General features: G+C 47.0%; 1 protein-coding gene across 12 annotated transcripts in view; it reads right to left on the reverse strand.

Moving 5' to 3' along the window:
- MARK3 (microtubule affinity regulating kinase 3) overlaps positions 1–7528 on the reverse strand; it is a 64638-nt gene extending 57110 nt beyond the window's left edge. For all 12 annotated transcript variants that reach the window (XM_065636833.1, XM_065636831.1, XM_065636826.1 and 9 more), the window contains exon 1: positions 6857–7528. In XM_065636833.1, the coding sequence (XP_065492905.1) occupies positions 6857–6907 (51 nt within the window). In that variant the 5' untranslated portion in view covers positions 6908–7528. The remainder of the gene's footprint in view (positions 1–6856) is intronic.
- Between the last annotated feature and the right edge of the window lie 16702 nt (positions 7529–24230).

Raw genomic sequence — 24230 nt, forward strand, 5'->3', positions numbered from 1 at the left:
TTTTTTGTTCCAGCACATACAATTAAAATGCAGTTTTCAGATTAGCTTGCTACATAATCAGTCTTAAGGGTGAACAGTCATGACTTCCATCTCATGAAATTTTAAACGCTGCCCTACAAAGCAAAATGTTATCCAATATGGCACTAAAGTTATCAATCCATGAAGGCAGATCTAGTCACTGAAGTGTGCTACAGCCCTACCATGTGGATGCTGTGATCGAGTGGAACAACTGAGAGGGTCAGAACTCAGCAAGAGAGACAAACAGACCTTCTAGAAATACATTATAGCTGGTAAAGGAGAAAATGCTAATTTGGATGCTTTCATTATCAAGAGGTGAAGAATTCACTGTACAGTTCTCAGCCTGCTATAGTACTCATTCATTTAACTGGTGTGACACTTCACGAAAATCAGTGGCTAGTTTAATTAGGTCATATTTGTCAAACAATCAGTTTAAAGGGAGAACCTGAAGAGTAAATACAGTCTTTAGCACACACAGGCTATAACTCTTGACACACATTCCTAATTCTCCCTAACCTCAGCAGGGAGGGCGAAATAAAGGGAAAAAAACCAACCAAACCAAACCAAAACCAAACCAAAAAACAGGTGTAGTTGCCTTCTCCTATTACTCCTTCAACCTAGCACAGCAATGCAACTCCCCTCACCGGGCAGCCTGATGGAGACAGTATGGACTGACATGGAGGAGACTTTCATCTGGCAGCAGGAGCATCGCTACCTAAAGCAAAACTTGCATGTTCACAGTTCTGGCCACAGACCAGTGGTGGGAAGAGCGAGTGACATCTGCACCGTAGCCCTGAGGATCCGAGCGCCGATAGCGAAGCACTGACAGCCTGCAGCGAAGGAAGGACGCTCCCCTTCGCAGGCATACGGGGTCTGGCTTTCCCCATATAACCACTACGGCCTCTGCCAATGTATTTGACATCACTTGGTTCATACTCCATACAGCGTATCAGAGTAGATCTGTAATTCCATGATTAGCACTGAACAACACAACAGTGAAGAAATCCTGCTTATATAATCAAAAAGATAAGTCTGGTGCCAGTTAGAAAAGCTTTTTAAGAGCTCTTTTGTTGCTTCACATTATCAAGATCTGACATTCATCATATTTTTCCAGCCAAAGTTTCTTTGCTGCTGATTAAAATGGATATTTATTGACATCAGCCCGGGGAATAATAGCTGAAGAGCCAACCATATTCTATTCTTCATCAACAATACTGCCAACTAAGTTGTTTCCAGAATCATCACTGTCAGTAATTACATGCTAAACAAAAAAAAAAAAAAAACAACCACCTCACAGTTGGTTTTCAAAGACCACATTGAGCTTGCAGATAGAAAACTTTGTTTAGGCTTTAACCCTGCAGGAAAAAAAATTCTTTGAAAGTTAATTTTTGTTTATGTGTGTGTATATATATATACACACAGAGCTCAACAAGTTGCTGCTTTATGGGCCAAGGATTCTTCTCAACCCAAGGGTTTCATCCAGGAGACTGACTGGAGCGTTATCACATGTATACTCAGTACCTCTCGGGTTTATGTTTTAAGAGCAGAAAGCATCTATTCATCATACGTTCTAAAGATTTTTAGGGCCTGATGATCTCCACACTACGCTGAGCCAACCCTGATATGCCATGAGCCTAAAAAAAAAAAAAAAGTGACCTCCATTTTTGACCTGGCTGACATCCATGAGGCAGCGTTACTTGCCTGAGAAGAGGAAGTTGCAGACACATGCTACTTATATATCATATGAAATGGAGATCTGGAGACACAAATGCCTCCACTCTACAAATTCCTTTGACTTGAGTCACCTGAGACATGTAGTTAACAGGAACTGTCATCTTACATCAACACGAACACATCTTTTGACTAGAATTACAATGGAGAATCGAACAGGTATGGATATTAGGTGAGTGGTTAAGAAAGCATAGGAAGAAGTCTACAAAGTTCAGTGTACTAAACTCTGTATTTCTTTTTATTTTCTTTCAGTAATTTCTGTAGTTGTGTCCTGTTTTTCAGACTGCTACTGCTAAGGCCACAATTTAAGTCACAATCTGTGGTGCTAATACAACACACGAACTAAGTCTGATCATTCAACAACTTCTGGAGTAAGGTCCTGTAGCATAGTTTTTCTGAGTTACTGAAATAAGGTAAAAAAGGAAAAAAATACATTTGTTTCCAGGAGCAGAACACCACAACTTTCAAAAGGTGCACCACTGCAATTCTAGATCTCCATTTGCAGTTGTGGCACAGCTCAAGTTATCTCAGCCCTAGGGAGCTATGCTGTGACTGGCTTCAATTAAATCAAAACAAAAATAGTTAAGAAGCATTTCCAGCCTTCCCCACCTCAACTGGACATTCCCACTCTCTCCTCTGCGTCAGTGTTTGCAGCCACAAAGAATGGGGCTAAACCCACTTTTCTCAGGGGTTCATTTCAGTCCGATCAGAGGGGCTGAGCAGACTTGTCGTACCACCCCAAGGTAATTAGTGCTGGCACACACCGCGGGTGGGAAGAGGCGGCCAAGGCTGATGCCCCCAGCAGCCTCCTGTCACTTCACACCAACGGGGACACCAAACGATGAAACAGCATGGCACAGGCTGCTTAGCAGAGCTGAAGAACGAAACCACTCACCTCAAAATGCAAAAATACTCACAGCTGGTGGCTGACTCGCAATGCCACACAACCTCATCAGGTATTTTTTTTGAGTACAAACACAGTACGGGACCTGTCAGGCATCTCAGGCAGTTAAGAAATATACAAAAAGAATTTTCCTGCTCTGTGAAAACGTGGACTTAAAAAAAATACATCCCAGATGAATTCCTAAAACATATTTTATTTCTAGTTATTTTGCCACCTTCACCTAATTTAATCAAAACCAGAATATTTATGACAACTGGTGAAAAATACGGAAGAATGTAAATAGTCTCTTTAGAAGAAAATCTACCAGAAGTCTTGGTTATAGGCACACTCCTCACCCCCTTCTTTAAAAAAACAAAATGAAAAAAACAACAGGATTTTATGCCATGGGAAGAAAGCATTCTGATTACAGATCTATTTGTAATAGGAGAAGACTGATAAATAATATATAGAATAATGCGAGCTTGCATATTGTCTGCAAATGCTCTAATGCATTTCTTAGCTAATTGGTAATAAATCAAGAGGTACTGCACTAACCTTCACAGTACCTTAAATTTTTGAACCTAACTCTGCCTTTACTAAACCTTTTTAAATAAAATAATAATAATAATAAAAAGATACTTTTGCTGCACAGGATCCTTTTGTATAGACTTGCACAAGCATAGTTGCCATCACACTGGCATTTTTCAATAGCAAATTTTTCACATTAGGCACAGTCATGGAGATAAAAGTATATTTCAGTCTCGCTTTTCTTCAACTTCCTTAAATTTTTAATTCAGATTGGTCTGCAGTACCAACACATTCAAAACACCTTTCCCCCCCCACCAAGAACACAGCTGTGCAATAGACACAGAGGTTCAAATCAAACTGTTTAGTCTAAGATTTTTCTTTTCTATTTTGTGCTCTTAAAAAAAAAAAAAAGTGTATATATATATATCTGGCCTCCATACTACCTGCATTTCCTTGTTTCTATCTACAGTTCTCTATCATCTTGCCACTCTTTGCTTATTTTTTAATGAATATTTGTCCATACTCTCTCTTCTGCTCCTATTGCTTTGTCAGTAGTTGTCCTCCATCCTGCCACATGCACATTCCTGTGTGTCTCATCTTTTGTTTTCCACCATATACCTTCCTTTCCCATTGTGTTTCCGCACTCCTTCCTCGTCCATCTTCTCTCTCTTCCTCCTCACCACTAGTAAAACAAGTTTACTCAATCTTCTGTCACCCACAGGTCCTTTGTCTGTGGCTACCTTGTCTCCCAGTTTTGGATGAAGGGGGTCTCTGCTGCCCCTGTTGCTTTTTCTCTTCCATGCAGGACATAATTCTGAAGAAGACGGAAAAGATCTGATCCTCTGTTTCTCTTCCGTCCTCTAAGGAGCCGGCAGCCACTGCTGCACAAGACAGGGCCAGCAAGGAGCTGCTCCACCTTTGCGGTGAGAAACCAGCTCATCGCAGGCCAGCAGCCAGCTTCCAACTGTCTGAGTGTGAAGTTCCTATGATCACAGATCATCTGGGATGCCTTTCCTCTCAAAACCAGGTGACTCGGAGCTAAATTCTTTCATCTCAAAGGCACTAAAGGCTTGATAGCTGTGAGTGGCTTTTGGGGAAAGTCACTGTGACAGTACTTCCACTTCAGCAGTACACGCATGAAGTGTCTCAATAGGAAATAGTATACACTGCACTGAAAAAAAAAAAAAAAATCAAGTACTGACAATTCGACCTTGTCTATTCAACAGGAGTTGCCAACCACTGAACATGGTTAACTGCAAGCACAGACAATGATAATTTACGCTCACCGTCATTCTGGAGGCTAACTTCATTTTCAAAACTGCAAGTATAGGCACGGATAAGCTATGATCAGCACGATTCAACACCAGCCAAGTCTTTGTCAGCAGCGGTAACCTTCCAAGTAGAGAGAAGGCACTAAGGGGGTCCACAACCACGGCCCAAAGGCTGGCTGGATACCTTGGCACCTCTTAAGCCTCTTCCCACTCAAGCTTCAAAGAGTCCTATGAATATTAACCAATTAGACTTCTCTTATGTGAAAGAGAATCACAGGCTCAATTTACCTGCCAACACGATACACCCAGCTTTGAGGTAGAAGAACAGTTAGCTGAAATATCAAAAGTGTCACATTTGGTATTAAAAACCAGACCTGGCATTCTCAGCTGTAGGGGTAATTCAGGAAGACTAAATGTCAGATTTAAGTTCAGTTTTAAGCAAGGCTAAACAGAATGGGTTTTGGTGAATCTCTAGATAGCTGATGGCAGAACATCAGAGACAAAGCTTCTTGGGGGATACAGTATTGTACTGGGGGGTTGGTTCAATGGATTTGGCAGGTACTTGGATTAATCGCTCCCTATGAGTATCACCACCTAGAGATATTTCTGTGGTCACCAGCCCAGATTACAGCATCTGAAAAATATGCCTTAATCTAAACCTAAAGCAATTCATCTGCAAGCAAGACAATCCATTTATGTTAAATTATGAAGATCACTAAAGAGAAGTGTTAGGCCAATATTTTGAAGTGAGAACAAGGTGTCTTAAGTGGAAGACATGTAAAAATCTAACTTCAAGTGCCAGAACACACAGCTTGTGAATAATGTATTTGCTCGAGCACATACTAAGTCTTTCCACTGTTAAGTTATCCATAGTACAGTTTTAATTAATTACATTAGAGAACCTGATCTGAACACTTTCTAAAATTATTTACTGAGTGGCCTCCACACATATACATGGAGCTTGAAAACCTCAGTCAGGTTTGCTTAAAGACTAAAACAATTATCCAAATAACCTTTGTATAGTATTTTGTAGAGTACGCTACAACTTCAACTTTCCCCATGGCATAGGAAGGGCGGCATAGTATTTTAATTATTTTCTTCCACAAGGCAGGAAGCTCATTGAGATTTTACAACCAAATATGCTTAGTTGGCTTTTTGCTCAATACAGCCCTTAGCCTGCAGGTTGCATCTAGTGCTAAAACAAATAAAGATCACAGAAGTTAGAAGTGCCTATTATGTCAATAAAATCTAAATCCCTAGTTATGCAGTAATTGTTCCATGCAGCATGTTTTCTAACGCTTTGTCTGGTCTTGTTTTAAACAATGGGGCTACCATCACTTTTCTTGGACTATTTATGGTCTGGAACAATCCAACAGTTTTTCCTGATCTTTAACCAAAGTTTCCACTTTTTATGCCAGTCCAAAACATGAGCAGCCTCACCAAAAAAGCCTCCTCTGTCAAGCTTAGCATTTGTCTTCTAAAGAATATCAGATAGCCTTTACAGAAAGCTGAATACAAAGTTCACTGATCGACTGCTTTCAGGCTGCAGTGAGTGACAACTCCCTTCTGTTTATCATTTGGAGACATGTCAGAGCCTATACAGAAAAATGGTCAGACAGGATACACCAGGATCAAGTAAGTTTTAACTTAAAAGAAATACAGTTCCTATCTGCAGAAAGGGAGTCTCCTAACGAGCTTCATTTGTGGCTATCTGCTCACGTGGTAGGACTTTTTTTTTTTCCCCTTTCTTTTTCCTCTAGCATACGACCTGTGTGATTGTTAATACAGTGTTTGGCTCAATCTTGTAAATAAAGTGTCAATTCCTAACCCCTGGCTTTGTTAAGGAGAAAAAAGAAAAAAAAGGGGGGGCGGGGGGGAGGAGAGGAAGTACAGGCTCCCTTGTCTGGAAGATACTTCCAATAAAGAAACCCTTTTAATGTCATCTGAACAGGTGACTAGTCTAACAGCGTCATTACCATCGAGAACCCTGCAAATTAAGCAGGGAAGAGGCCTATTATCTAGGTCACCTAGCCCACCCCTACTAAAGCTGAATTATTCTCATCTGTTTACCAGAGGTTTATTCGGCTGCTTTTAGCGTTGTGTATCAGAAGACAGCAGCCCCCCAGGAACCCCCTCCCCGCCGCGGACCCCTTCTCTCCCCCGTTACCGACACAACAACCCGATCCCCGCCACCGAGAGACACACGAACGCAGCGTTAGCGAGGGGACACCGGGTCTGGGGGAGAGATGCCCGCAAATGGGCGAGCACCGCGGTGGGGAAGTGAAAAAAATAACGCATTTTAAATAAATAAAGCGGTACTCCGGGAACAGTACAAGCGGTGAGAGGTTCGTGACAGCCCTCCGCAGGGCGATGCCCGCGGGCCGGCGCCCCCAGAGCCGGTCCCCCCGCGGCCGGCGGTACTCACGTTCTCGGTATCGCGCTCGTTCACCGTGGGCAATGGAGTCCGAGTGGACATTTTCCCTCACTCGGGCGGCCGCGCTGCCCGCGGCGCGCACACACACACACACGGGCCCCCGGGCTGGGCTGCGCGTCTGCTCCGAGATGGTGGTCGCAGGGAGCCAGCATGAAGGACGAGGTGGCTGGCGGGGGGCGGCGTCACGTCGGTGCCCCCCAGCCTCCGGCGGCGCCCCACGCCCCAGCTAGATTCCCCTCAGGGAGAGCGGAGCGGCCTCGGCCCCTCCGAGTCCTGCGGGCTCATCCTACAGCCAGGCCGGGGTCCGCGGGGGTCAGCAGCGGGGAAGGGGGCGCCTCATCAAGCGGGGAGGGATGGAGCCGAGGGAAGGGAAGCGGCAAGGGAGCGGCTCCGAGCGGGGGGGAAGCGCAGGGCGGGCGGGGAGGAGGCGGCAGCGGGGCGCCGCGCACCCCGGCTCCTCTGGCCGGCCCCTCTCCGCCGCAGCCGGGGCACGGCGGCTAGCGCAGGCCCGCTGCCGAGGGGGCTCCCCTCTCCTTCCCCCGCCGCGGCGCCGCTTCACCGGGCCGCCGCTCGCATCCCGGCCCGCCCCTACCCGCCCGCCCCAGGCTCCGAGAAGGCCGGCACCCCGCGGGCCGCGGCCGGGCTGGAGAAGCTGGCTGCCCGCCTGACCCTCCCCTGCCTGCCCCCCGCCCCTCCGCCGCTCCCCGTCGAGCCAAGATGGCCGCCCGGCTTCCTCCGCGCCGAGCCCAGCTCCGACATGAACCGGAAGGGCCCGCCCCCCGCCCGGCCGCGCCGGGGAGGCCGGCGGCTTGTTGCTAAGGGCTGCGGCGGGCGGGGGCAGCGGCGAGCGGGGCCGGGGCGAGCGCGTCCTTGTGTGCCGACTCCTACCCGCCTCCCCCCCGCCCAGTCCCCCGGGGGCCGGTCAGCGGGAGCCCTGCCCGTCCCCGGGGCCCAGCCGCCCTTCGCCCCCCGAAGCAGCGCCAGGGTGGGGTGTCTCCTCAACAAGCCCCCGGGCAGCTGCGGGACCGGGCGTGAGAGGGGAAAGGGTGCGAGGCGGGGCGGGGAGCTCGGGTGTTGGGGACAGCGCGGGGCAGAGGGGCCGCGGAGGTGGCTGGAGAAGTGGCAGCACCTCCTCAGCCGGGGGAGGGCCGCACGGTCGGACTCGGCTGCCTCCTCACAGCCGGGAGCAGGGATGTGAAGGTGTGGATCCAGAAACACCTCTACGGTACAGTGGTGCTCAGGGCTTGGTCCTCGGATCGTCTTCTGCCAAAACATGTCCTCCCTTTCCTTGGGCTTCGGCAGCCCAGGCGGTGTGTGGTGAAGAAGGGAGCTCAGGTCGGGGTTGGCGGATCTCACCTGGTGCGGCCTGGTGCCCGCACGCTGTTACGGGCCCGTGTTTTCACAGACACGTCACGCTTGGTTCGTTTGGTGGAGGAGGATGGGAGCCCGGGCTATCAAAACACACTTTGTATGTCCAGTAGTTACTCTGCAGGATCATTTTTAAGTATATGAGGGAGATCTTGGTATAGTCATGTGTAAATCTGATTATGAACTAAAAATGAGAAAGAGAAGTAATGTGTATATTTGATACAGAGGTGGTTGAGAAACAGACACCTATTTTGGTTTTCCATAGAGAAAATGTGAAAATAGAAAAAAAACCCAAAGAATACTAGATCTGATGGGATTTATAGAAACTTGGCATTTCTCGGGATCTGACAGCCCAGTGATAACCTGTCTTTCTAAAGCATAGCTTATCTGAGAAACTTTATGTCCCTTATAAGTATTTACCAGCTTAGCCTTGAAATCCATCCTACAATGTAGGTAATAATTTCTTCGCTTTTAGAGAGAGCAGCAAGGAAAGATACCCTTTGAACACTACCCAGTAAATAAGTTGCTTGTCTGTTACTTCATCATCAGGACTAAAAAATGCTCCACAATGCCTGACCTGCAGGAGAAACCCAGTAGTCTTGCATGGTGCCTTATCTTCCATCCCTCACTCTCAAGGTAACACCTTTCTCTGTGTCAACAACAGGAATTTTGGATTTGAATACTCACCTCTCATGCAAATTATCCATATTTCTGTGGGTACATGTACATCTGTGCCTGTATATGCTCAGGTGGTACGTACACATAGCACAGCCACTCTCTCTGGGTAGCGGGCAGGACCCTTTGCATGGAGAAGGGAGTGGGATTTGCCTCGATCTGGTTTGCCAAGGTCAGTCACGAATTCCGAGGCAAAGCCAGGAAAAGTACACGGATCTCCCGACTCTCTGCTTTTGCCACAGGGCTGTTGCTTCATCTCTTTCTTTTTGGTTCCCAGTAGAACATGTTCTTTGCAATATGTTTGTAAGAAGTGGTAATTGACTTATGACGGAGTCACAAAAAGGGTGAAAAATAGAGGTTTACTTGGGTTGTTCGCAAGACTGATGCTCTCACCCTGCACTTGTGGGCACTCCAGCCGGCACGAGGAGGCTGAACTGCAGGTTGGCCTTGGCAAAACTGAGATCTGTGGAAGTGCTGTGCATGGGAACGAAGAGGTATTAAAGTAAAGCTTTGTGTTATACGTACTTGTGTTGCTGTTCCATGGTAGCAGTAATCACTCAGGTAAAATGGTTAGGTGAAAATCCTGGGCATGCTGATGGAATAGGAGTTTTGCTGTCACCCCCATTTAATACTTGCAGTCCAAATTAAAAGAGGCTGGGGAAAAGGTGCAGGGCGAGAGGAGTCGTGGGGAAGGGCTGTTTCTGTCTTTTGGGGTCTCGTTTCTGATTGGCAAAGTGATTTTGAAGTAAGAAGTTTTGAAGAAAATGCTTGAGACCACAAACCAGCAGCCGATTTTGCTGTTTTATTGCAACATTGATTAGTGTTGTTTTTTCCATGTAGCAAAACTTGCACAGAGATTGACAAACTGCATAGCAGCTACTTTCTTTTGTATTTCATTGTTGCTATATTCTGTTTCTTCTGTTTAAATGGGTGTGTTCATTTCAAAGTGTGTTCATTTTCTTCTTAGAAATTGGGCCATACTCAAAAAACTGATTGCATGGGTTTCCTATTTCTTTGTTGTCTATAAATATTCTCCGTATTATCTGGTACTACTTAAGCTGTGTTCACAAATGAGAAGGTGTTTGTTTGTTTGGTTTTCTATCTAAAGGCTCTCAAAGACTCAGAAAGCAGTCTGATAATCAAATTATGCTTTCTGGTTCTTGTGCTATCGCTAGTGATAGTGATTTCATAAGTGGGACTTAGATGACAAGTTTGTATGTTTTCCAGAATAGGCTGCAACTTGCGCTTTGAGCTGGACTGGCTACAGTCCTAACAGTTGTAAAAACTTGTTTTTGCCAGTGGAGTTGGAGAATATGACTCAAAGACACACAGGAAACAAATCTGCTAGTTAAGGTGCCTTTTTTTATGTCACTCTTTTGGCTGTCACCACACACAGAAACCAAAAGAAAACAATGTGATACAAAACAACATCATTGTGGTGGAGAATTTAGGGTTTTTTTTCCTCTGGACATTAAAACTCACACTAAAAGTCTCTTAACACTGCATTCCACAGACAGAGTAGACCCTAACTTTAACAGCATTTGTGATCAGAGTAAAAGATGATGGAATTGACTACAATTGCTGGACAAAACATAAGGATTGATTTTAATAAAATGTAAGGATTGATTTTAATATATTTGAATGCATGGGGTTTGAGTCTTAATTCTGAAAAAAGGATTGCAAATGCAGAACTGACTGAGGACTTTTTATTCCACTCACCTCACTTTAGAGGCTGGGGACTCAAAGACAGCAGCTGGTAGAGGCAAGTAGAGAATCAGCAAATGTAATTGTTATAGCTGTCTCGTCGTGCACTGCATCTATGGCAGTTTACACCAGCTGGGAATCTGCCCAAATATTAAATATTTTTGGTTTTTTACAAAAATACCAGTTTAGACTGATCATTGTTAGCTCTGATGCGATTTTTTGATATTTCTTTAAGCCTTTACAAAACACATGTTAAAATGTCTAACATCCACAGAGATGTAGCCAGTATTACTCATTCTGACACCTTTTTTTTTTCCCCTCATAGAAATTCTAAGACAATCCCATGCAGTGGAAGATATCTAGGACTGTTTCATCATCAGTGTTGCCTTTAAAACTAGAATAATTACTTGTGATTGAAACCATTATTTGTATTTGGTTTTAAAATTTTAGCTTCCAAAGAATACATAATCTTAACAGTGTTTTATAGTAGAAAGAAGTGTGTGATTTTGAAAATGACAATGACAAAGCTGTTGATAGAAAAGGACCGATTACTGTCTGCAACCTGAATCCATTGTCCATGCTCAGTTATAATGAGGCGCAAGTGCAACCCACTGCAAGGCCAGGGCGAAATGTGTTTTTGACAGCAGGGAAAACAATGGAAAGAGAAAAGATCTTCCTTCCCACCTTCATGTCCAGCAGAGAATGAGATCTGAAAGGTGGGATAAGATTTTGTGTGTGTTGACTTCTTCCTTTGATCTGTGCCCATTTAATTTCTGAACTTGCCTTCCTGTCCAGGAGAAGAGCGAGTCCCTGGGGACAGCAGAGTGGCCGTGGCAGTGCGATTGCTCTGCGTTCCTCAGGTAGCGGGGAGGTTCAGGCTGTGGCTATGGGAAACCAGGAGCAAACAGTGGTGGTTCCTGGACTGCACGCCTCATTTGATTCCTTACCTGTAAGGCCAAGCATGCTGTGCTTTGCCTGCAGAGCCATATGGCATGGTGCATGAGATGTCAACCTTTGTGTTGGGGTTGCTGCCTGAACTGCAGTGTTTCCTTCACCGTTTGACACAAACGCCTATACGGATCACAGGCTCTGGGACAGCATCACACGGCTCAGAGAAATGGGTGAGAGCATTGTTCTTATGGGCTGGCACAAGATCAGTGTTTATAAAGGTGAGAGAATTGAAAATACCTTCTTAGCTTTCCATAAAACTGACGTCTTGTGGGTTACAAAGGAAATGCAAAGGACAAGTAGCCATTTGTCGGTGACGCTATTTCTGAATTTGACTCTCTGTGTTTGAAACTTAAATAGGTGTTTTATAAGAAGCCTCTTCCATTCCTACTAGTGCATGACCCCAACAGAGCTGCATCTTAAACATAAATCCTTTTGGATTCTTTGCCATCTGAGTCAGGCATATTACTGCTCCTCCTACGCCATTTCCTGTATGGTTGATACTGAATCAAAGACTCCATTCACAATGATGGGAAAAGAATAGATGATTCTAGCACACGTAATGTTTTCAAGCACAAATTAATAATTGGTGTGCCCAAGCGTTAGTGGGAAGTAATTGTTTTGTAGCAGTGAGATAAATTCCAGGGTTTTTGGGCACAGATTATCTAAAAATATTATAGCCCACGCTTGTTCAAAAAAGAACATCTAAAATTGTCGACAGGCTAATGGAAGTATGCAGCTTGGCTCAAATTCGCAGGGCCCATGATAAGCCCCAAGAGCTGGGTTTTGCTTGGAGAGATTTGCCAAGAAGTTTTTAGACAGAGCTTCCTTGTCCATCTCCAACTGCAAAGCATCTACCATCCAACCTGCAGCTCCCACCTGTGATAACCGTTTGCATCGTCAGTGATCAGCAGAGCCTCTTGGCTGCCATCCCTGTTGGTTATACCCTTCCCTGCTCTTCTCTGAGAAGAATCCTTTATTCTCCAGGGACCTCAAAGTGTGTCTATACAGACAGCTCAGTGTACACTCAAACCACTTATAAGTCCGCCCTATTTGTGTGCCTTCAGGTCCAAGCTCAAACTGAGCCCCAGTGGTCTCTGAAGGCAGCCCAGGTGAAGGTCCAGGTTCTTGCTCATGTGATCTCCAAGGCTTTGGCAGAACCAAGCCCTGAAGTCACTCTGTGTGGATTTCCCTGAAGTAGCCTCTGATTTAGATAGTATCTTTCAAGAAAAAAAAAGTTACTCTTGCCTTCCAGAGGCAAGGAATCCTTGTCCAGGAAAACTGTCTATGTGATTGTTCCCACTCCCCGTTAGAAACCTTTGCTTCTGCTCTGGATATGTCTAATGACAGTTTCCAGCTATCGAGTCTTTCCTATGTTTGTCTGGTGGATGGTCAAAATTTTATTCCCAGCCAGGACTCAGCTCACCCCACAGCCATCTCTTCAAGAGACTGAAATCCTGGGGTCTGTCACCAAAACGCATCCTATTCCAATTTTAAGCACTAGTGTATGTGTTTTCTCTGATTTGTCTCCACGTTATCAATCTGTTTGTGCTGCGAATACCAGACGTGAACATGGTATTCCAGCTGTAATAGCATGAAACCCAAATACAAACGTGATACGACTTACTTTGCTGATGCCAAGAACCTGTTTAGCCCTCTCAGATACAGAAACTCTGAGCTCTGGAAGCTCAGGTCCAGCTGTGACTCACATGTATCAGTATCTCTGACCCTTCTCCACACACATATCTCCCACCTTGAGGCTATGCTTTATTATTCCTATGGGTATGCATTTTAACATTGATCATACTCAAATATGTATAATTCACCTGAATACAAATTTGCTCCACACCAGCAGCACATCCTTTGATTTCCACCTGTTCTCTCCACCTTGGTGTTGTCTGCAAAGCTTATCAGTAGTCCTCTGGGTTTCTTTACAGTCCTTGATGAAATATCCATTGGTGCAGACGAAGAACTGATTGTGCAGGGTTACGGGACCATACTGTGGTTTTTCTGCGGTCAAAAAATGGTTACCACCTTGAAAATTCACAAAACGCACTGACTGTCCCAGGGTGGGGAAGGACTAGAGGGAAAATACACAATTCAGAGAAAAAACAGCTGATTACAGGGATGTGCCAGCAAGCGAAGGGGAGGGGTGCAAGGGCTGGGGGCTTGATAAATGGTTGGAGGGGGACACTGAGCCAAACGTCTCTGGGTAGCACCCAGGGAGCCGTGCCTGCTGCCCACGGTGCCCCGAGCGCCCTTCCAGGAACAGCACCATGGTGTTTCAGCGATGATTAGTTAGACAACCATTTTATATGTGTCACGTTAGGTTTGTATTGTTCCAGTTTCTTAATCAACGTGTCGTGCTGCAACAAGCTGAAGGCCTTAAAGACATCCAAGGATTTTACATCAGCTTCGTTACATTTATCACTCAATCTTGCAATCTCCTTGGTGAAAGACAACAAGTCAGTTTGAAAGGGTCTCTTCCCATAAACTCCTGTTGATTGGCATTAATTATATTTCCCTCCCTTAATTCTCTGTTAATCTAGATCCGTGTGAGTCATTCCATTATACTGCTGGGACTCGTGTCAGGAGACAGGCCTATAAATACTTAGATCTCTCTCTCTCTCTACCTTTCTCAAAAACTTTCCCAACATTTGCTTGCCTTTGGAGCTTCCCACTGCCCAGAAAGTTACTGGAGATCAGGCGCAGCTGTAGGGCTGTGCTTATGCGTTGGAGAAGATATCTTCGATAATCACCCCGGCAAAGCCAGACGCATTATATATTCTACTGAGATATGGGGCTTTTGAACAATAATTTCACTCTACAATCATAAACAAACTTTGCAAAAGCATGCGAAGAAATATTTCATTTTCATGTTTGTCTTGAGTTTCTGTATCACAATCTAGTACTATGAATACAAAGGGTCCTCTTTTAAATGCATGGATGATTTAAAAAAAAAAGATTTATAGAAGACCAGCCAGGGAGATGCACAGCACAGATGGGTTTTGTGTATGGTCCCCAGCCTGGGGCTTCACAGCACCTTTGCTCTTCTAGTGCTAAACCACCTTTCACCTTCCATTCTCCTGAAACAATGACAGACACCCAGAAGATGAAGAAACAGCCCCATAGCTTACTACTGTTACTGTAGATGTGTAGTAACATCATCCCCTTTTTTTTTTTAATTGGTTTGTTTCAAAACATTGAGGTAATGACAAATATGTAACATGTTTGGGCTAGTTTAGTAAGAAAAGATGAGCTGCTGATTTGAAAGTATCGGCTAGAAGGTCAACAGCTTCAAATTGAATTGGAAAAATATCACATTAATGCTGTTGCCCCAATCCTGATTAGAATCCACATCACACAAGAACATAAAAACACTTCTGGAGAGAGAGAGGATGTCTTATAATCTAAGCACAGGTCAGTTTTCCATATGTGTAGAAGAACAAAACGAATTAGAAGGAATGTTTTAATATTATCAAAATAAAAAGCAGGAATTTGGACTATCCTCCTTTCGAACACATACAAGTATTAAACTCAAGTCCTGTATCCATCTGCATCCATATGTATCTGAAGTTGCTGGTGAGGGCCAGGCTCCCCGCCGCCCCTGCAGCGAGCCCAGCAGCCGCTCTGCAGTGGGGAAGATGTGCTCCCGGCTCCGGCTTTGCAGGAATGGGGCATTTTTGTCCCAAAATAGTCAGGGTGCCAGCTCTGCTTCTTCCTGGCCAAGAGTGCCAATCACAGCTTAGCCTTTTTTTTCACTGATGACAATAAATGTTTCAGGATTAGGTCTGCAGTCTGTGTGAATCACATAGCTCTGTATGGCTCGCTTGAAGTGTCTGGCACTATATAAACATGATAAATTAATAATCCGTTTTGGCAGTGAAGTCCGTGCATGCTGCAGGTATTCTGCATGGAGAAAATCCAGCCTGCAGCATACAGCTGAAGAGATTTCTCCATGTATCATGGAGTTTCCCTTTGAGTAGCTTGCATCAGTCTTCTTTTCACATGTTATACAGCACCACATGATTTATAGATTCATATCTAACTACAGCTATGGAATCATAGAATGATTTCAGTTGGAAGAGACCCTTAAGATCTTCGAGTGCAACCATAACCTAACCTAACTCTAGCACTAAACCATGTCCCTAAGAACCTCATCTCTACGCCTTTTAAACACCTCCAGGGATGGTGACTCCACCACTTCTCTGGGCAGCCTGTTCCAGTGCTTCACAACCCTTTCCGTGACGAAATGTTTCCTAATATCCAATGTGAACCTTTCCTGGTGCAACTTGAGGCCATTTCCTCTTGTCCTGTCACTTGCTACTTGGGAGAAGAAACCATACATTGCATTATATTACATGCATTACATTACTTACCATTTGTTGCATTTCTTCCCATTTGCCCTTCCCTTTTTTAGCCTGGTACTTCTCCTGGGACTTGGTGGACCAAAGTCTCCTTTCATCATTCATAAAAATACTGTCGGAGCAGCCGCAGCCACGAGCCACTGGGAGCAGGGCAGGCGCGGAGCCCCAGGGACCTTCCTGCTGGGGCAGTGCTGCTTTCAGGGTGCTCTGCACCCCTCCCCTGCCCTCATTGAATGCCCACTTTGCCACCCACCTTCTCCCTGGCCTCTTTGCTTGTCTGGCAACGGAGCGATAAGTCTTGCTGGCAGGATTTACCACTGCAAATATAGGATCCCGTTGAGCTAATAAATACTTCCCGTCAGTGCCTAAGGTTGCCAACAGTAACATTCCCTTCCCCCTTTATAGAAGATGCTGAATATGGCGTTGGTACTATTAACACCTTTAACATTAACATTTTCTGTCTGTAAAAGGGTTTTCATATTTTCTGTTGATTCTGGTGTTACTTTCTTTTGTCGCTACTGAAGCTTGAGCCACCTGAACTTTGGGAGTCAGCCTTTCAAATTTGTTTTAAAACTTTCGCAATAATTATAGATTTTTCAAGCTGATTGTGAAAAGCAAGATAATACTGGAGAGAAATGTGGGGGTATGACTTTGAATGCTTTAGAAACCTTTTATACTTAAGCTTTTTTTTCAGTAGCAAGATGGAAAAAAAGGAAGAGAGAACCAAACACTCATGAAAAAGAGCCACCAATAATTTTTAATATAAACCTTTTCTAAGACTTGTTGAGCAAATGAAAGATGGGGCTGGGTGGGCTGCAGGAGGCTTCTGGGGGTGGAAGAGGAAGGGAACACACATGTGAGACATGAAGGAAGATCTGACAGACTGGAAAAGCACATGGATCTGAGGGATGGGGAAAGAGCTACCGGCTGGAAAAACATGCAGGCACTCACCCTGAGAGAACTTTCTTTTTAAGTAAATCTGTTCCTCTCATAAGGAGGAGGAAACTGCGAGGCCACATTAAGTCCCATGCTGCTACGATCCTTGGTGGCTTGAGTTCTTGTTTCCTCATACTACCTGGCTTCAGTGAATATTGTAGCTGGTTATTGAAGGGATGAGCCTCTAGGACATCCTTTAAGAGGAGGACAATCACTCTACCTCCTTATATAAGGCAAACAACCTGCTAGGGCACTTGTCCCCAGGGGACATTGCTGAAGGTCTGAGGCATCACCTGCAGCCACCTGAGACCAAGCCTGGGCCCACCTGGGACCAAAGTCTGACTGCAATGAGTTGAGCAAGGATGTTTGAAGGACATTAAAGAGCTTCTTTAACAGGGCTGCCCATCAGAGTAAAACATGTTCTTTCCCCAGGGCTGCATTTGCTCTGTGTTTGCCATCCGCTGCCATGTCCTGTAGCCCCCTCCATGGCTTTGTACCCTTGGGCTTCATGATCTCCCTCAGGGCTTCTCCGGCAAGACCCAGCATGGACTGGGAGAGGGTTTGGGAAATGCACTCTGTCCTCGGCAGATAGTGGTGTGGGGCAGACACAGCCAATGCCACTCAGCAGCTATGTGAGCATCTGCACACACACACACGTACATTCATATCCCTCTGCGTGTGCATGCATATACCAGGGAACCACCTTGTGCTCCCTTCATAACACGCCCTCCCGATATGTGTAAGTGCGACACACAGTCCCCTTGGGAATCCTTGAAGGCTGTAATGTATAACAGAGTAGGATTTATCACATTCTCTAACACTTAGGGAAAAGACTAATACTATTTTCTAAAGTAATGCAGTGTTTTTAGGCTCAGCTATATCGCTTTTAATATTTTATGTATGTGAATATGATGTACTGCAATGGAAACACCCTGATATCTTTTTCTATTAAGTGCGTCTTTCAAAGCAAGGAAAAATGTCAAATGATGGAGCGGAGCTGTGAGTGTGGAAGGCACAAGGAAATGCATAAAAGATGAAGTCCTATTTATGTTTCTTACACGCAAGCAAGAAAAGAAAAACACAACCCACCTACATGAAAGAAATGCTATGCAAGCTACAAAGTAAATCAGCTGGCATGTGGCCTCTCATTACTTGCACATTAGCATCCAGGCCTTAATTACAGGACCGCACGCTGCTTTTCCTGAGCCCCCCGCATGCAGGACCTGCTCTGGGGGCGCAGACCTGCACGTAGGAGAGGAATCCCCTCTGCTTTGCTGCTGGAGGTGGTGGGGCTGCAGGGTTGGGGGGAATGGGGTCTCCCCAGGGGGCTGCAGCCTGCAAAGCCGAGCTCAGCAGGGACTGCAAAACTCCCAGGTCTTTAGGTCTAAGGGAAGTTTGTGCAACCAGCTGCAAAGGCAGCATGGAGCCAACACGCTGGCCAGCATGGGGGAAGGAAAATCTCAGAGGTGTTCCCCAGGATACATTGACGGGGCAAGGCTGTGCTATGTGGTTTGCTGGGCTAGAGCCGGTACCTCTACCAGGAGCGATATAAATGCAATAGCACAGTGGAGTGGGCTCATTTCCCCTAAGCTCAGCAGTCAAACTGCTTTAGGGCTCACGCTGGGCTGCTTCAGGTATCTCTCCAAAGCAGGATTTTTGTTTAGTTGTTGTTCTGCAGATGGGAACTGTCCATTTTGTATGTGGAGATTCACCTGGGTGAGGAGCCTTAAGGAAACAGTGAAAGGAGAACCTTGTAGAGGCAGCCAGCGTTCGGTGTCTCCTGTTTCTGGAGCGGCTGGCTGTGTCACCTCAGCTTTCTACAGGTCACTTGCACGCATGCTCGCATTTTCATGAGTACTCCAGGGTCACAGCGAAGCCAACTGGAGCTGTCTAATGCACCCACCATGCCTTGGTGATGGGGCCAGCAGCAGAGCTGGAGCGCCAAGCCCACCAGGCAGAAGTATGACAGGAGCCACCAAAGCGTTTGTCGCAGTGGACGGCTGCCATCCACAATGTGTCAACCAATGTGAGATACAGGACCAGAGTGTTTCAGCTGATGAGGGAGGAGAAATGCAGATGGGAATGTTTTGTTCATCCCAGGCATTGCAGGGAACATGTCCTAAGGGGGAGAAGGGACTCCTCTTTCCTCCTTCCATCCTGTGTCCTCAGAGGTCCATCTCTCCCTCTGCCCCAGCTCCTTATCCCAACGTTCCCCTCCTTGACCATCCCTCCTCCATCTCAGACTTTGCCCCTCTGTCCCTCTTCTCTTTACCTCTTCACCTCAGAGCTTTTTGTTGAGGACAAAACATATTGTTCCCCACCCTCACCCTTGCCAAACTACCTCAACTGAGGTCTCCTAGCGTGGGAGCCAGCTGGCACATCCGAGGTCAGCCCGGGTGGTTAGAGCCTGAAAAATATAAATGACTAAAACAGGTTTTACAGTGAGAAAGGCCAGGCCATGCTGACAGCGGGCAGCACTGCCAACTGGCGAAGATGTCCTGTGCCCAAGCAGCCACGAGGGTGGCTGGCAAGGGTAGGGCATGTTCCTGCAGATTTAGTTCATCGTGGCCATGGCGTTGTCGCTGTTAGAATACAACTTGTGGATCTCCTGCCTCATTAATCTGGGAAGATAACTGGCTTGCTTCTCATGACCATCCTTCAACGCCACCAGTGCTGGGCTTCATGGGGAGCCATTTCTGGGAAGCGGATGTGCAGTTGGGAACAGACACTTCTGCTGAAGCCAGTGTCTTCTGCTTTCACCAGGCAAGGTTCTGGAGCTGAAATTCAGTTCAGTTGCCCTCTTGCCCACAGAAGCTGAATGCCGGCATGGTTTTGTGGGCTTGTATGCATTTCATAACTTAATAATAGGTCACATTAATTCATCTTTTTCCTCTGCCTTTACTCTTTAGAAAGATGGAAGTTATATTTTAAAAATAATGCGTCGCATATGCTGCATGTGGGAAGTGGTGATTTCTAGCTATGGGCTGAGAGGGCAAAATTGTATAAATTATAACTCTATCATAAATAATGAGTCTGATGCCTGTGTTACTGTGATTTTACACTAGTCTAAAAGTGGAGTCACGAAGCCAAGAGTCAGCCCCAATATGTTACCACTCCATTGCAGAGCTACTAAACATCGGGAGCCAGATCCTTGGCTGAACAAGAAGAGTTTCATTAACTTTATTTTTCAGTTCAGCTAATGAGCCAAGCTGTGAATACTTTGCATGATTCAAAGCGAGCGCTTTTGCACCAGAAGGTAGGTTAGGTAGGTGTGGAGTCCTGGACAAAAATCAAGGACTGGCAAGATGTCAGGAAAATATCTGCTCATCTGAACTGCCTTCAGTGCAGCTACTCTGACTTGTCCCAGCTGATGAGCCGCCCCTGAAGTCACAGGGCAGCACCCGAACCTGCAGCGTGTTGTTCAGCGCCTCTGATTTCTTTGAGAGACATGAGCGCAAGGCAGGATGAGGTCCAAACCTCCTTGGCAGTGTGAGTTCAGAGGAGCAGACGTGTGCTGCTGACTTGCCAAAGCTCAGTCTTCCTCCAGCGTACCCACATCTGCAGAAACTCCACTGCCTTGGCAGGCTGAGATATTTGAGCTCGATTCATGGCACATGCATTGAAACATGGAATATGGGCAGGGTGAGAAACCAAACCAAACCAAACCAAACCAAACCAAACCGAACTGAACCGAACCAAACCAAATCAAACCACAGCTGCCCAGGTGCAACTTGTGTCCTTCCAGCAGCTGCAGACTGAAAAAGGAGGGAAGGTGAGGCTGGTGCAAGGTCCCCTCTGCTCTGCCAGCCCCTGCCATGCCCTGTGCCACTGGGGATGCTGTCCCAGGATGTGGCGAAATGTGGCAGACTAGACCTGGCTGCGAGGAGCCCAAGACAGACTCCGTCTCCAGGACATAGGCACACACACTCCCCTTCCCAGCCTCTCGTGCTGAGACAGAGCCATGTGTCATTTGCCCCTATGGGCAAATCCATCCTGACATCCTCGGGCTGCTCTGTCCCCACTTCGCTGCTGGGAATGTCACCCCCACTGTCAGTGCTGCTGCCCGGGGTGCCTGCACCCCTTGCTGCCTCTTGCCCTGCCCGCACCTCTGCTGCAAGCTCCAGGAGCTCCTCAAAGGTCTGATCCTCCTTTTGTGGCAGACAGACAGCTGGTATCTCCACTGCCAGCAGCAAAGTCCATCCTGACGTTTCTCTGCTTAAACGAGAGAAAACTCAGCCTCCTTCACTGCTGGAGGAAGGCTTCCTGGCTAAGGGAAGAAGATCTCCCCTTTCCTGCCCTCCTACCAATGAGCCCTTTCATTACAAGCTCTAGTAGACCTCTCAGTACCAGCACACAACAGGGAAAACCACAGGTTTGGATGCCAACCACAAATTTTCTAGTCCAATGAATCTCGCATTTTTCATTTCCCTGGCAGTCCCTCCAGTTGCAGGACCAACCCCATGGCAGGACACCTTCCTCTCCTTGTGCAAGAGGGATGAGATGGTCCTTCAGTGGGTTTGCCTTTCCCTGGGTGGGGACACCCCTGGGGCCGTGGCTCCCCATCCCTGGGGCAGCTCCCCATCCCTGGGGCAGCTCCCCACCCCTGGGGCCGGCCACCACGTGCTTTCCTGGTGAGGTTATACAATGACTGTGAGGAACAGCATGTCAGGACAAGGTGTGTGAGTCACCAAAGGTACCAGAGTCTTACATAACCCCAGCACGCATTTTTGGATTGAACTTCAGCTGAAAGGGCTGTCAAGAGCCCTGACAAAAATGACATGCTGGGAGGAGCAGGTCAGGAGAAAGCACATACTGCTTTTCCCTCTCTCCTTACATTTGATCCTTCTGCCAAGACCTTCTCCAGAACCAGGAGGCCCTGGGCAGCTGGAGAACCATAGTAGCCCTCATGCGTCCCATGGTGTGTGGCGACAGCTCCTCCAGGATGGGATTCACTATAGTGCTTTGGGTCTGAATCTGAAATTTCCATGAACAGACTGAATTTACCTCTAAGCCCACTATTGTCTCCTTCTGACCCAGGGCTTTTCCTTCTCCATCAGATGAGCCTGCATAATCCCACTTTTCCCTCTGTGCTCTTCTCCATGCTGGCATCACGAGCCTTTCCTAGGATTTCTGCCATCCCATCTGTAGAAGCTGCCGGGGCTACTGGGTTACGGCGACAGCAGGGCTGCACACCCAGCCCACGGCTGACAACACATGTCTGAAACCCCTTGTGTAGGACCTACACCAGGATCTCAGCAGGGTCTACCTGGGGAGAAGGGCTTTGCTTGACTTGCAGTCAGTCCTACACACTGGCAAAGAGGGATGTAACCTTATCTAGGTGTTCCTGCTCTGGCAGGGGGATTGGACTAGGTGATCTTTCGAGGTCCCTTCCAATCCCTGACATTCTGTGATTCTGTGTGATTCTGTGATTCTGTGACACAAACCCAGCTACCAGCCTGGGAGTGCGGCACACTCAGGGTATGGTTTAAGAGAGTGTGGGTGAGGATCAAAAGAGTTTCCAAGCGATGGAGTAAATTTCTGATTGCTTTAACTTTGAACTGAATGTGTCTTCCAGTTCCTGCATCAGGCTCCAAGTCTGTTTGCATCATGATTCCTGCTGTCCCAGGGAGCAGGAAGCCTTGGGTCCAAGTCCTGCTCCTGCTGAGGGTGAGTTGTGTTGGTGGTGGGGAATAGGGGCGTAGGAGAGGGACAAGAGAGCAGGATGAGGTGCTTCTAGTGTAGGGGAGAAAGTGGCAAACAAGGGAATATCTCTTTATGAATTGGATAATTTCTGCATAAACAAACCTTTAAGAAAGTCACGGCTCTGTCGCAGCGTGGAAGGGGAACACCATCTGCAACTGCTATATTATGGGCTCCCCTAGACGGCTGAGGCTTTCTGTAGAGCAGCAGATCACGGCTGCTGTGGAGGCAGCCAGCATGGCCAGGGACTGACTCATCAGCGCCAGGAATGACAACATGCGGGGCTGGGAAAACCAAGGGCACAGCATGGAACTGGATTTTGCTGAGCTGCGTCCACCACGGATGCCAGCACGGGGCTGCCATCCTTGCAGGGAGGCAGGGACTGGCCCCCAGCACAGCTCCCACTCTCCTTGCTGGGGTTTTCTCTACACAGAAGAGGGTTTCAGGATTGAGCTCAGAGGCTGCATGAATCATGTATCCCGTGGGACAAATTCCTAGTGGATGCTTCCTCCAGGCATGTGCTTGCTCATGCTGAGGCACCCTGTGCATCACCTTCTCCCCGTGATGCTCAGAGCCAGTGAGGAGCTGAAGAGCCATCTCTCATGGGCGAGAAGTCCCTCTTCTTCCAGCCAGAAGAACCCGAATGTCTCTCCCATGCTTGGATGCCATGCACCTGAGCTGCATAGACCGCATATCTTCATATTTTACACAGGGCAACCCTGCAGGCATTGCTCATTCTGGTGAGCCTGGAGGAGTCCTGCAAAAGAGCCAGCTGCTTCCACAGCTGGAGGGAAATGATGCACTTGGCAGCGTACCCCATGGCTGCAAAACAAAACCTATACGCACACATTAGCCCTGAGCACCCCTGCTTCCCAGGCCGGCCTGAGCTTAGGAAGGAAGCAGGGCTGAGACCTGACAACCTCCTCACAGTGGTGGTACTGCCTGGCCAGGGGGCCGGGGCTGCCTGGGTGGAAAGGTGCCACCACGTCACGTGGGGACAGTGCCCAGGTCTCTTTCCCCAGGGAGCTGCTCGCTGGGCCAAGCAAACCTGGCAGCAGAGCCGGCCCTTTGGAGCTGTGCAAATTTTGACAGCCCGAGCGGCCTCCCAAAATGTGCTGGCCAGGTGCCGCTGCGACAGGGCAGGGAGAGATGTCTCCAGAGTCAGCGCTTCCCTTCCCCGCAAAGCAGCTAATCTTAACTGCGTACATGAGTGTCAACAGGTGCCACGGAGGGAAGAGGGACGAAGGGATATTGGTGCAGCTGGAGGAAGTATTTATAGCTGCTCTTTTTAAAAAAAAACCTGTATAGATCACATCTCTGTTAACATATGCAGCACAATTGGGAACCTGAGCTTTTCGTGACCCCGTGGCTGCAGGATTTCCTGTGGAATCCTCTACTAGCCACAAAAACAAGCTAAAAATAAATGCATTAAAAATGAGACACATACTGAAACATATGCATGCCCATGCCTCCTCTCTGACCATTGAACTGGGTAGGGGCAAGAGAGGTAGGGAAGGGCAGTTTTCCACTGCCCCTGGAAAACTCTCAGTAATAACTGCTCTGGTAGGTCTCAGTCCCCAGAGAGCTTCAGACAGGCAAAGGTGAGAGCATTTGCTGTTGACAGGGGTCTCAGGAGACTCAAACATAAAAAGCAGTAGAAGTTATGA

The sequence above is a fragment of the Caloenas nicobarica genome, chromosome 5 (genome assembly GCF_036013445.1).
Source record: "Caloenas nicobarica isolate bCalNic1 chromosome 5, bCalNic1.hap1, whole genome shotgun sequence".
Classification (NCBI taxonomy): Eukaryota; Metazoa; Chordata; class Aves; order Columbiformes; family Columbidae; genus Caloenas; species Caloenas nicobarica.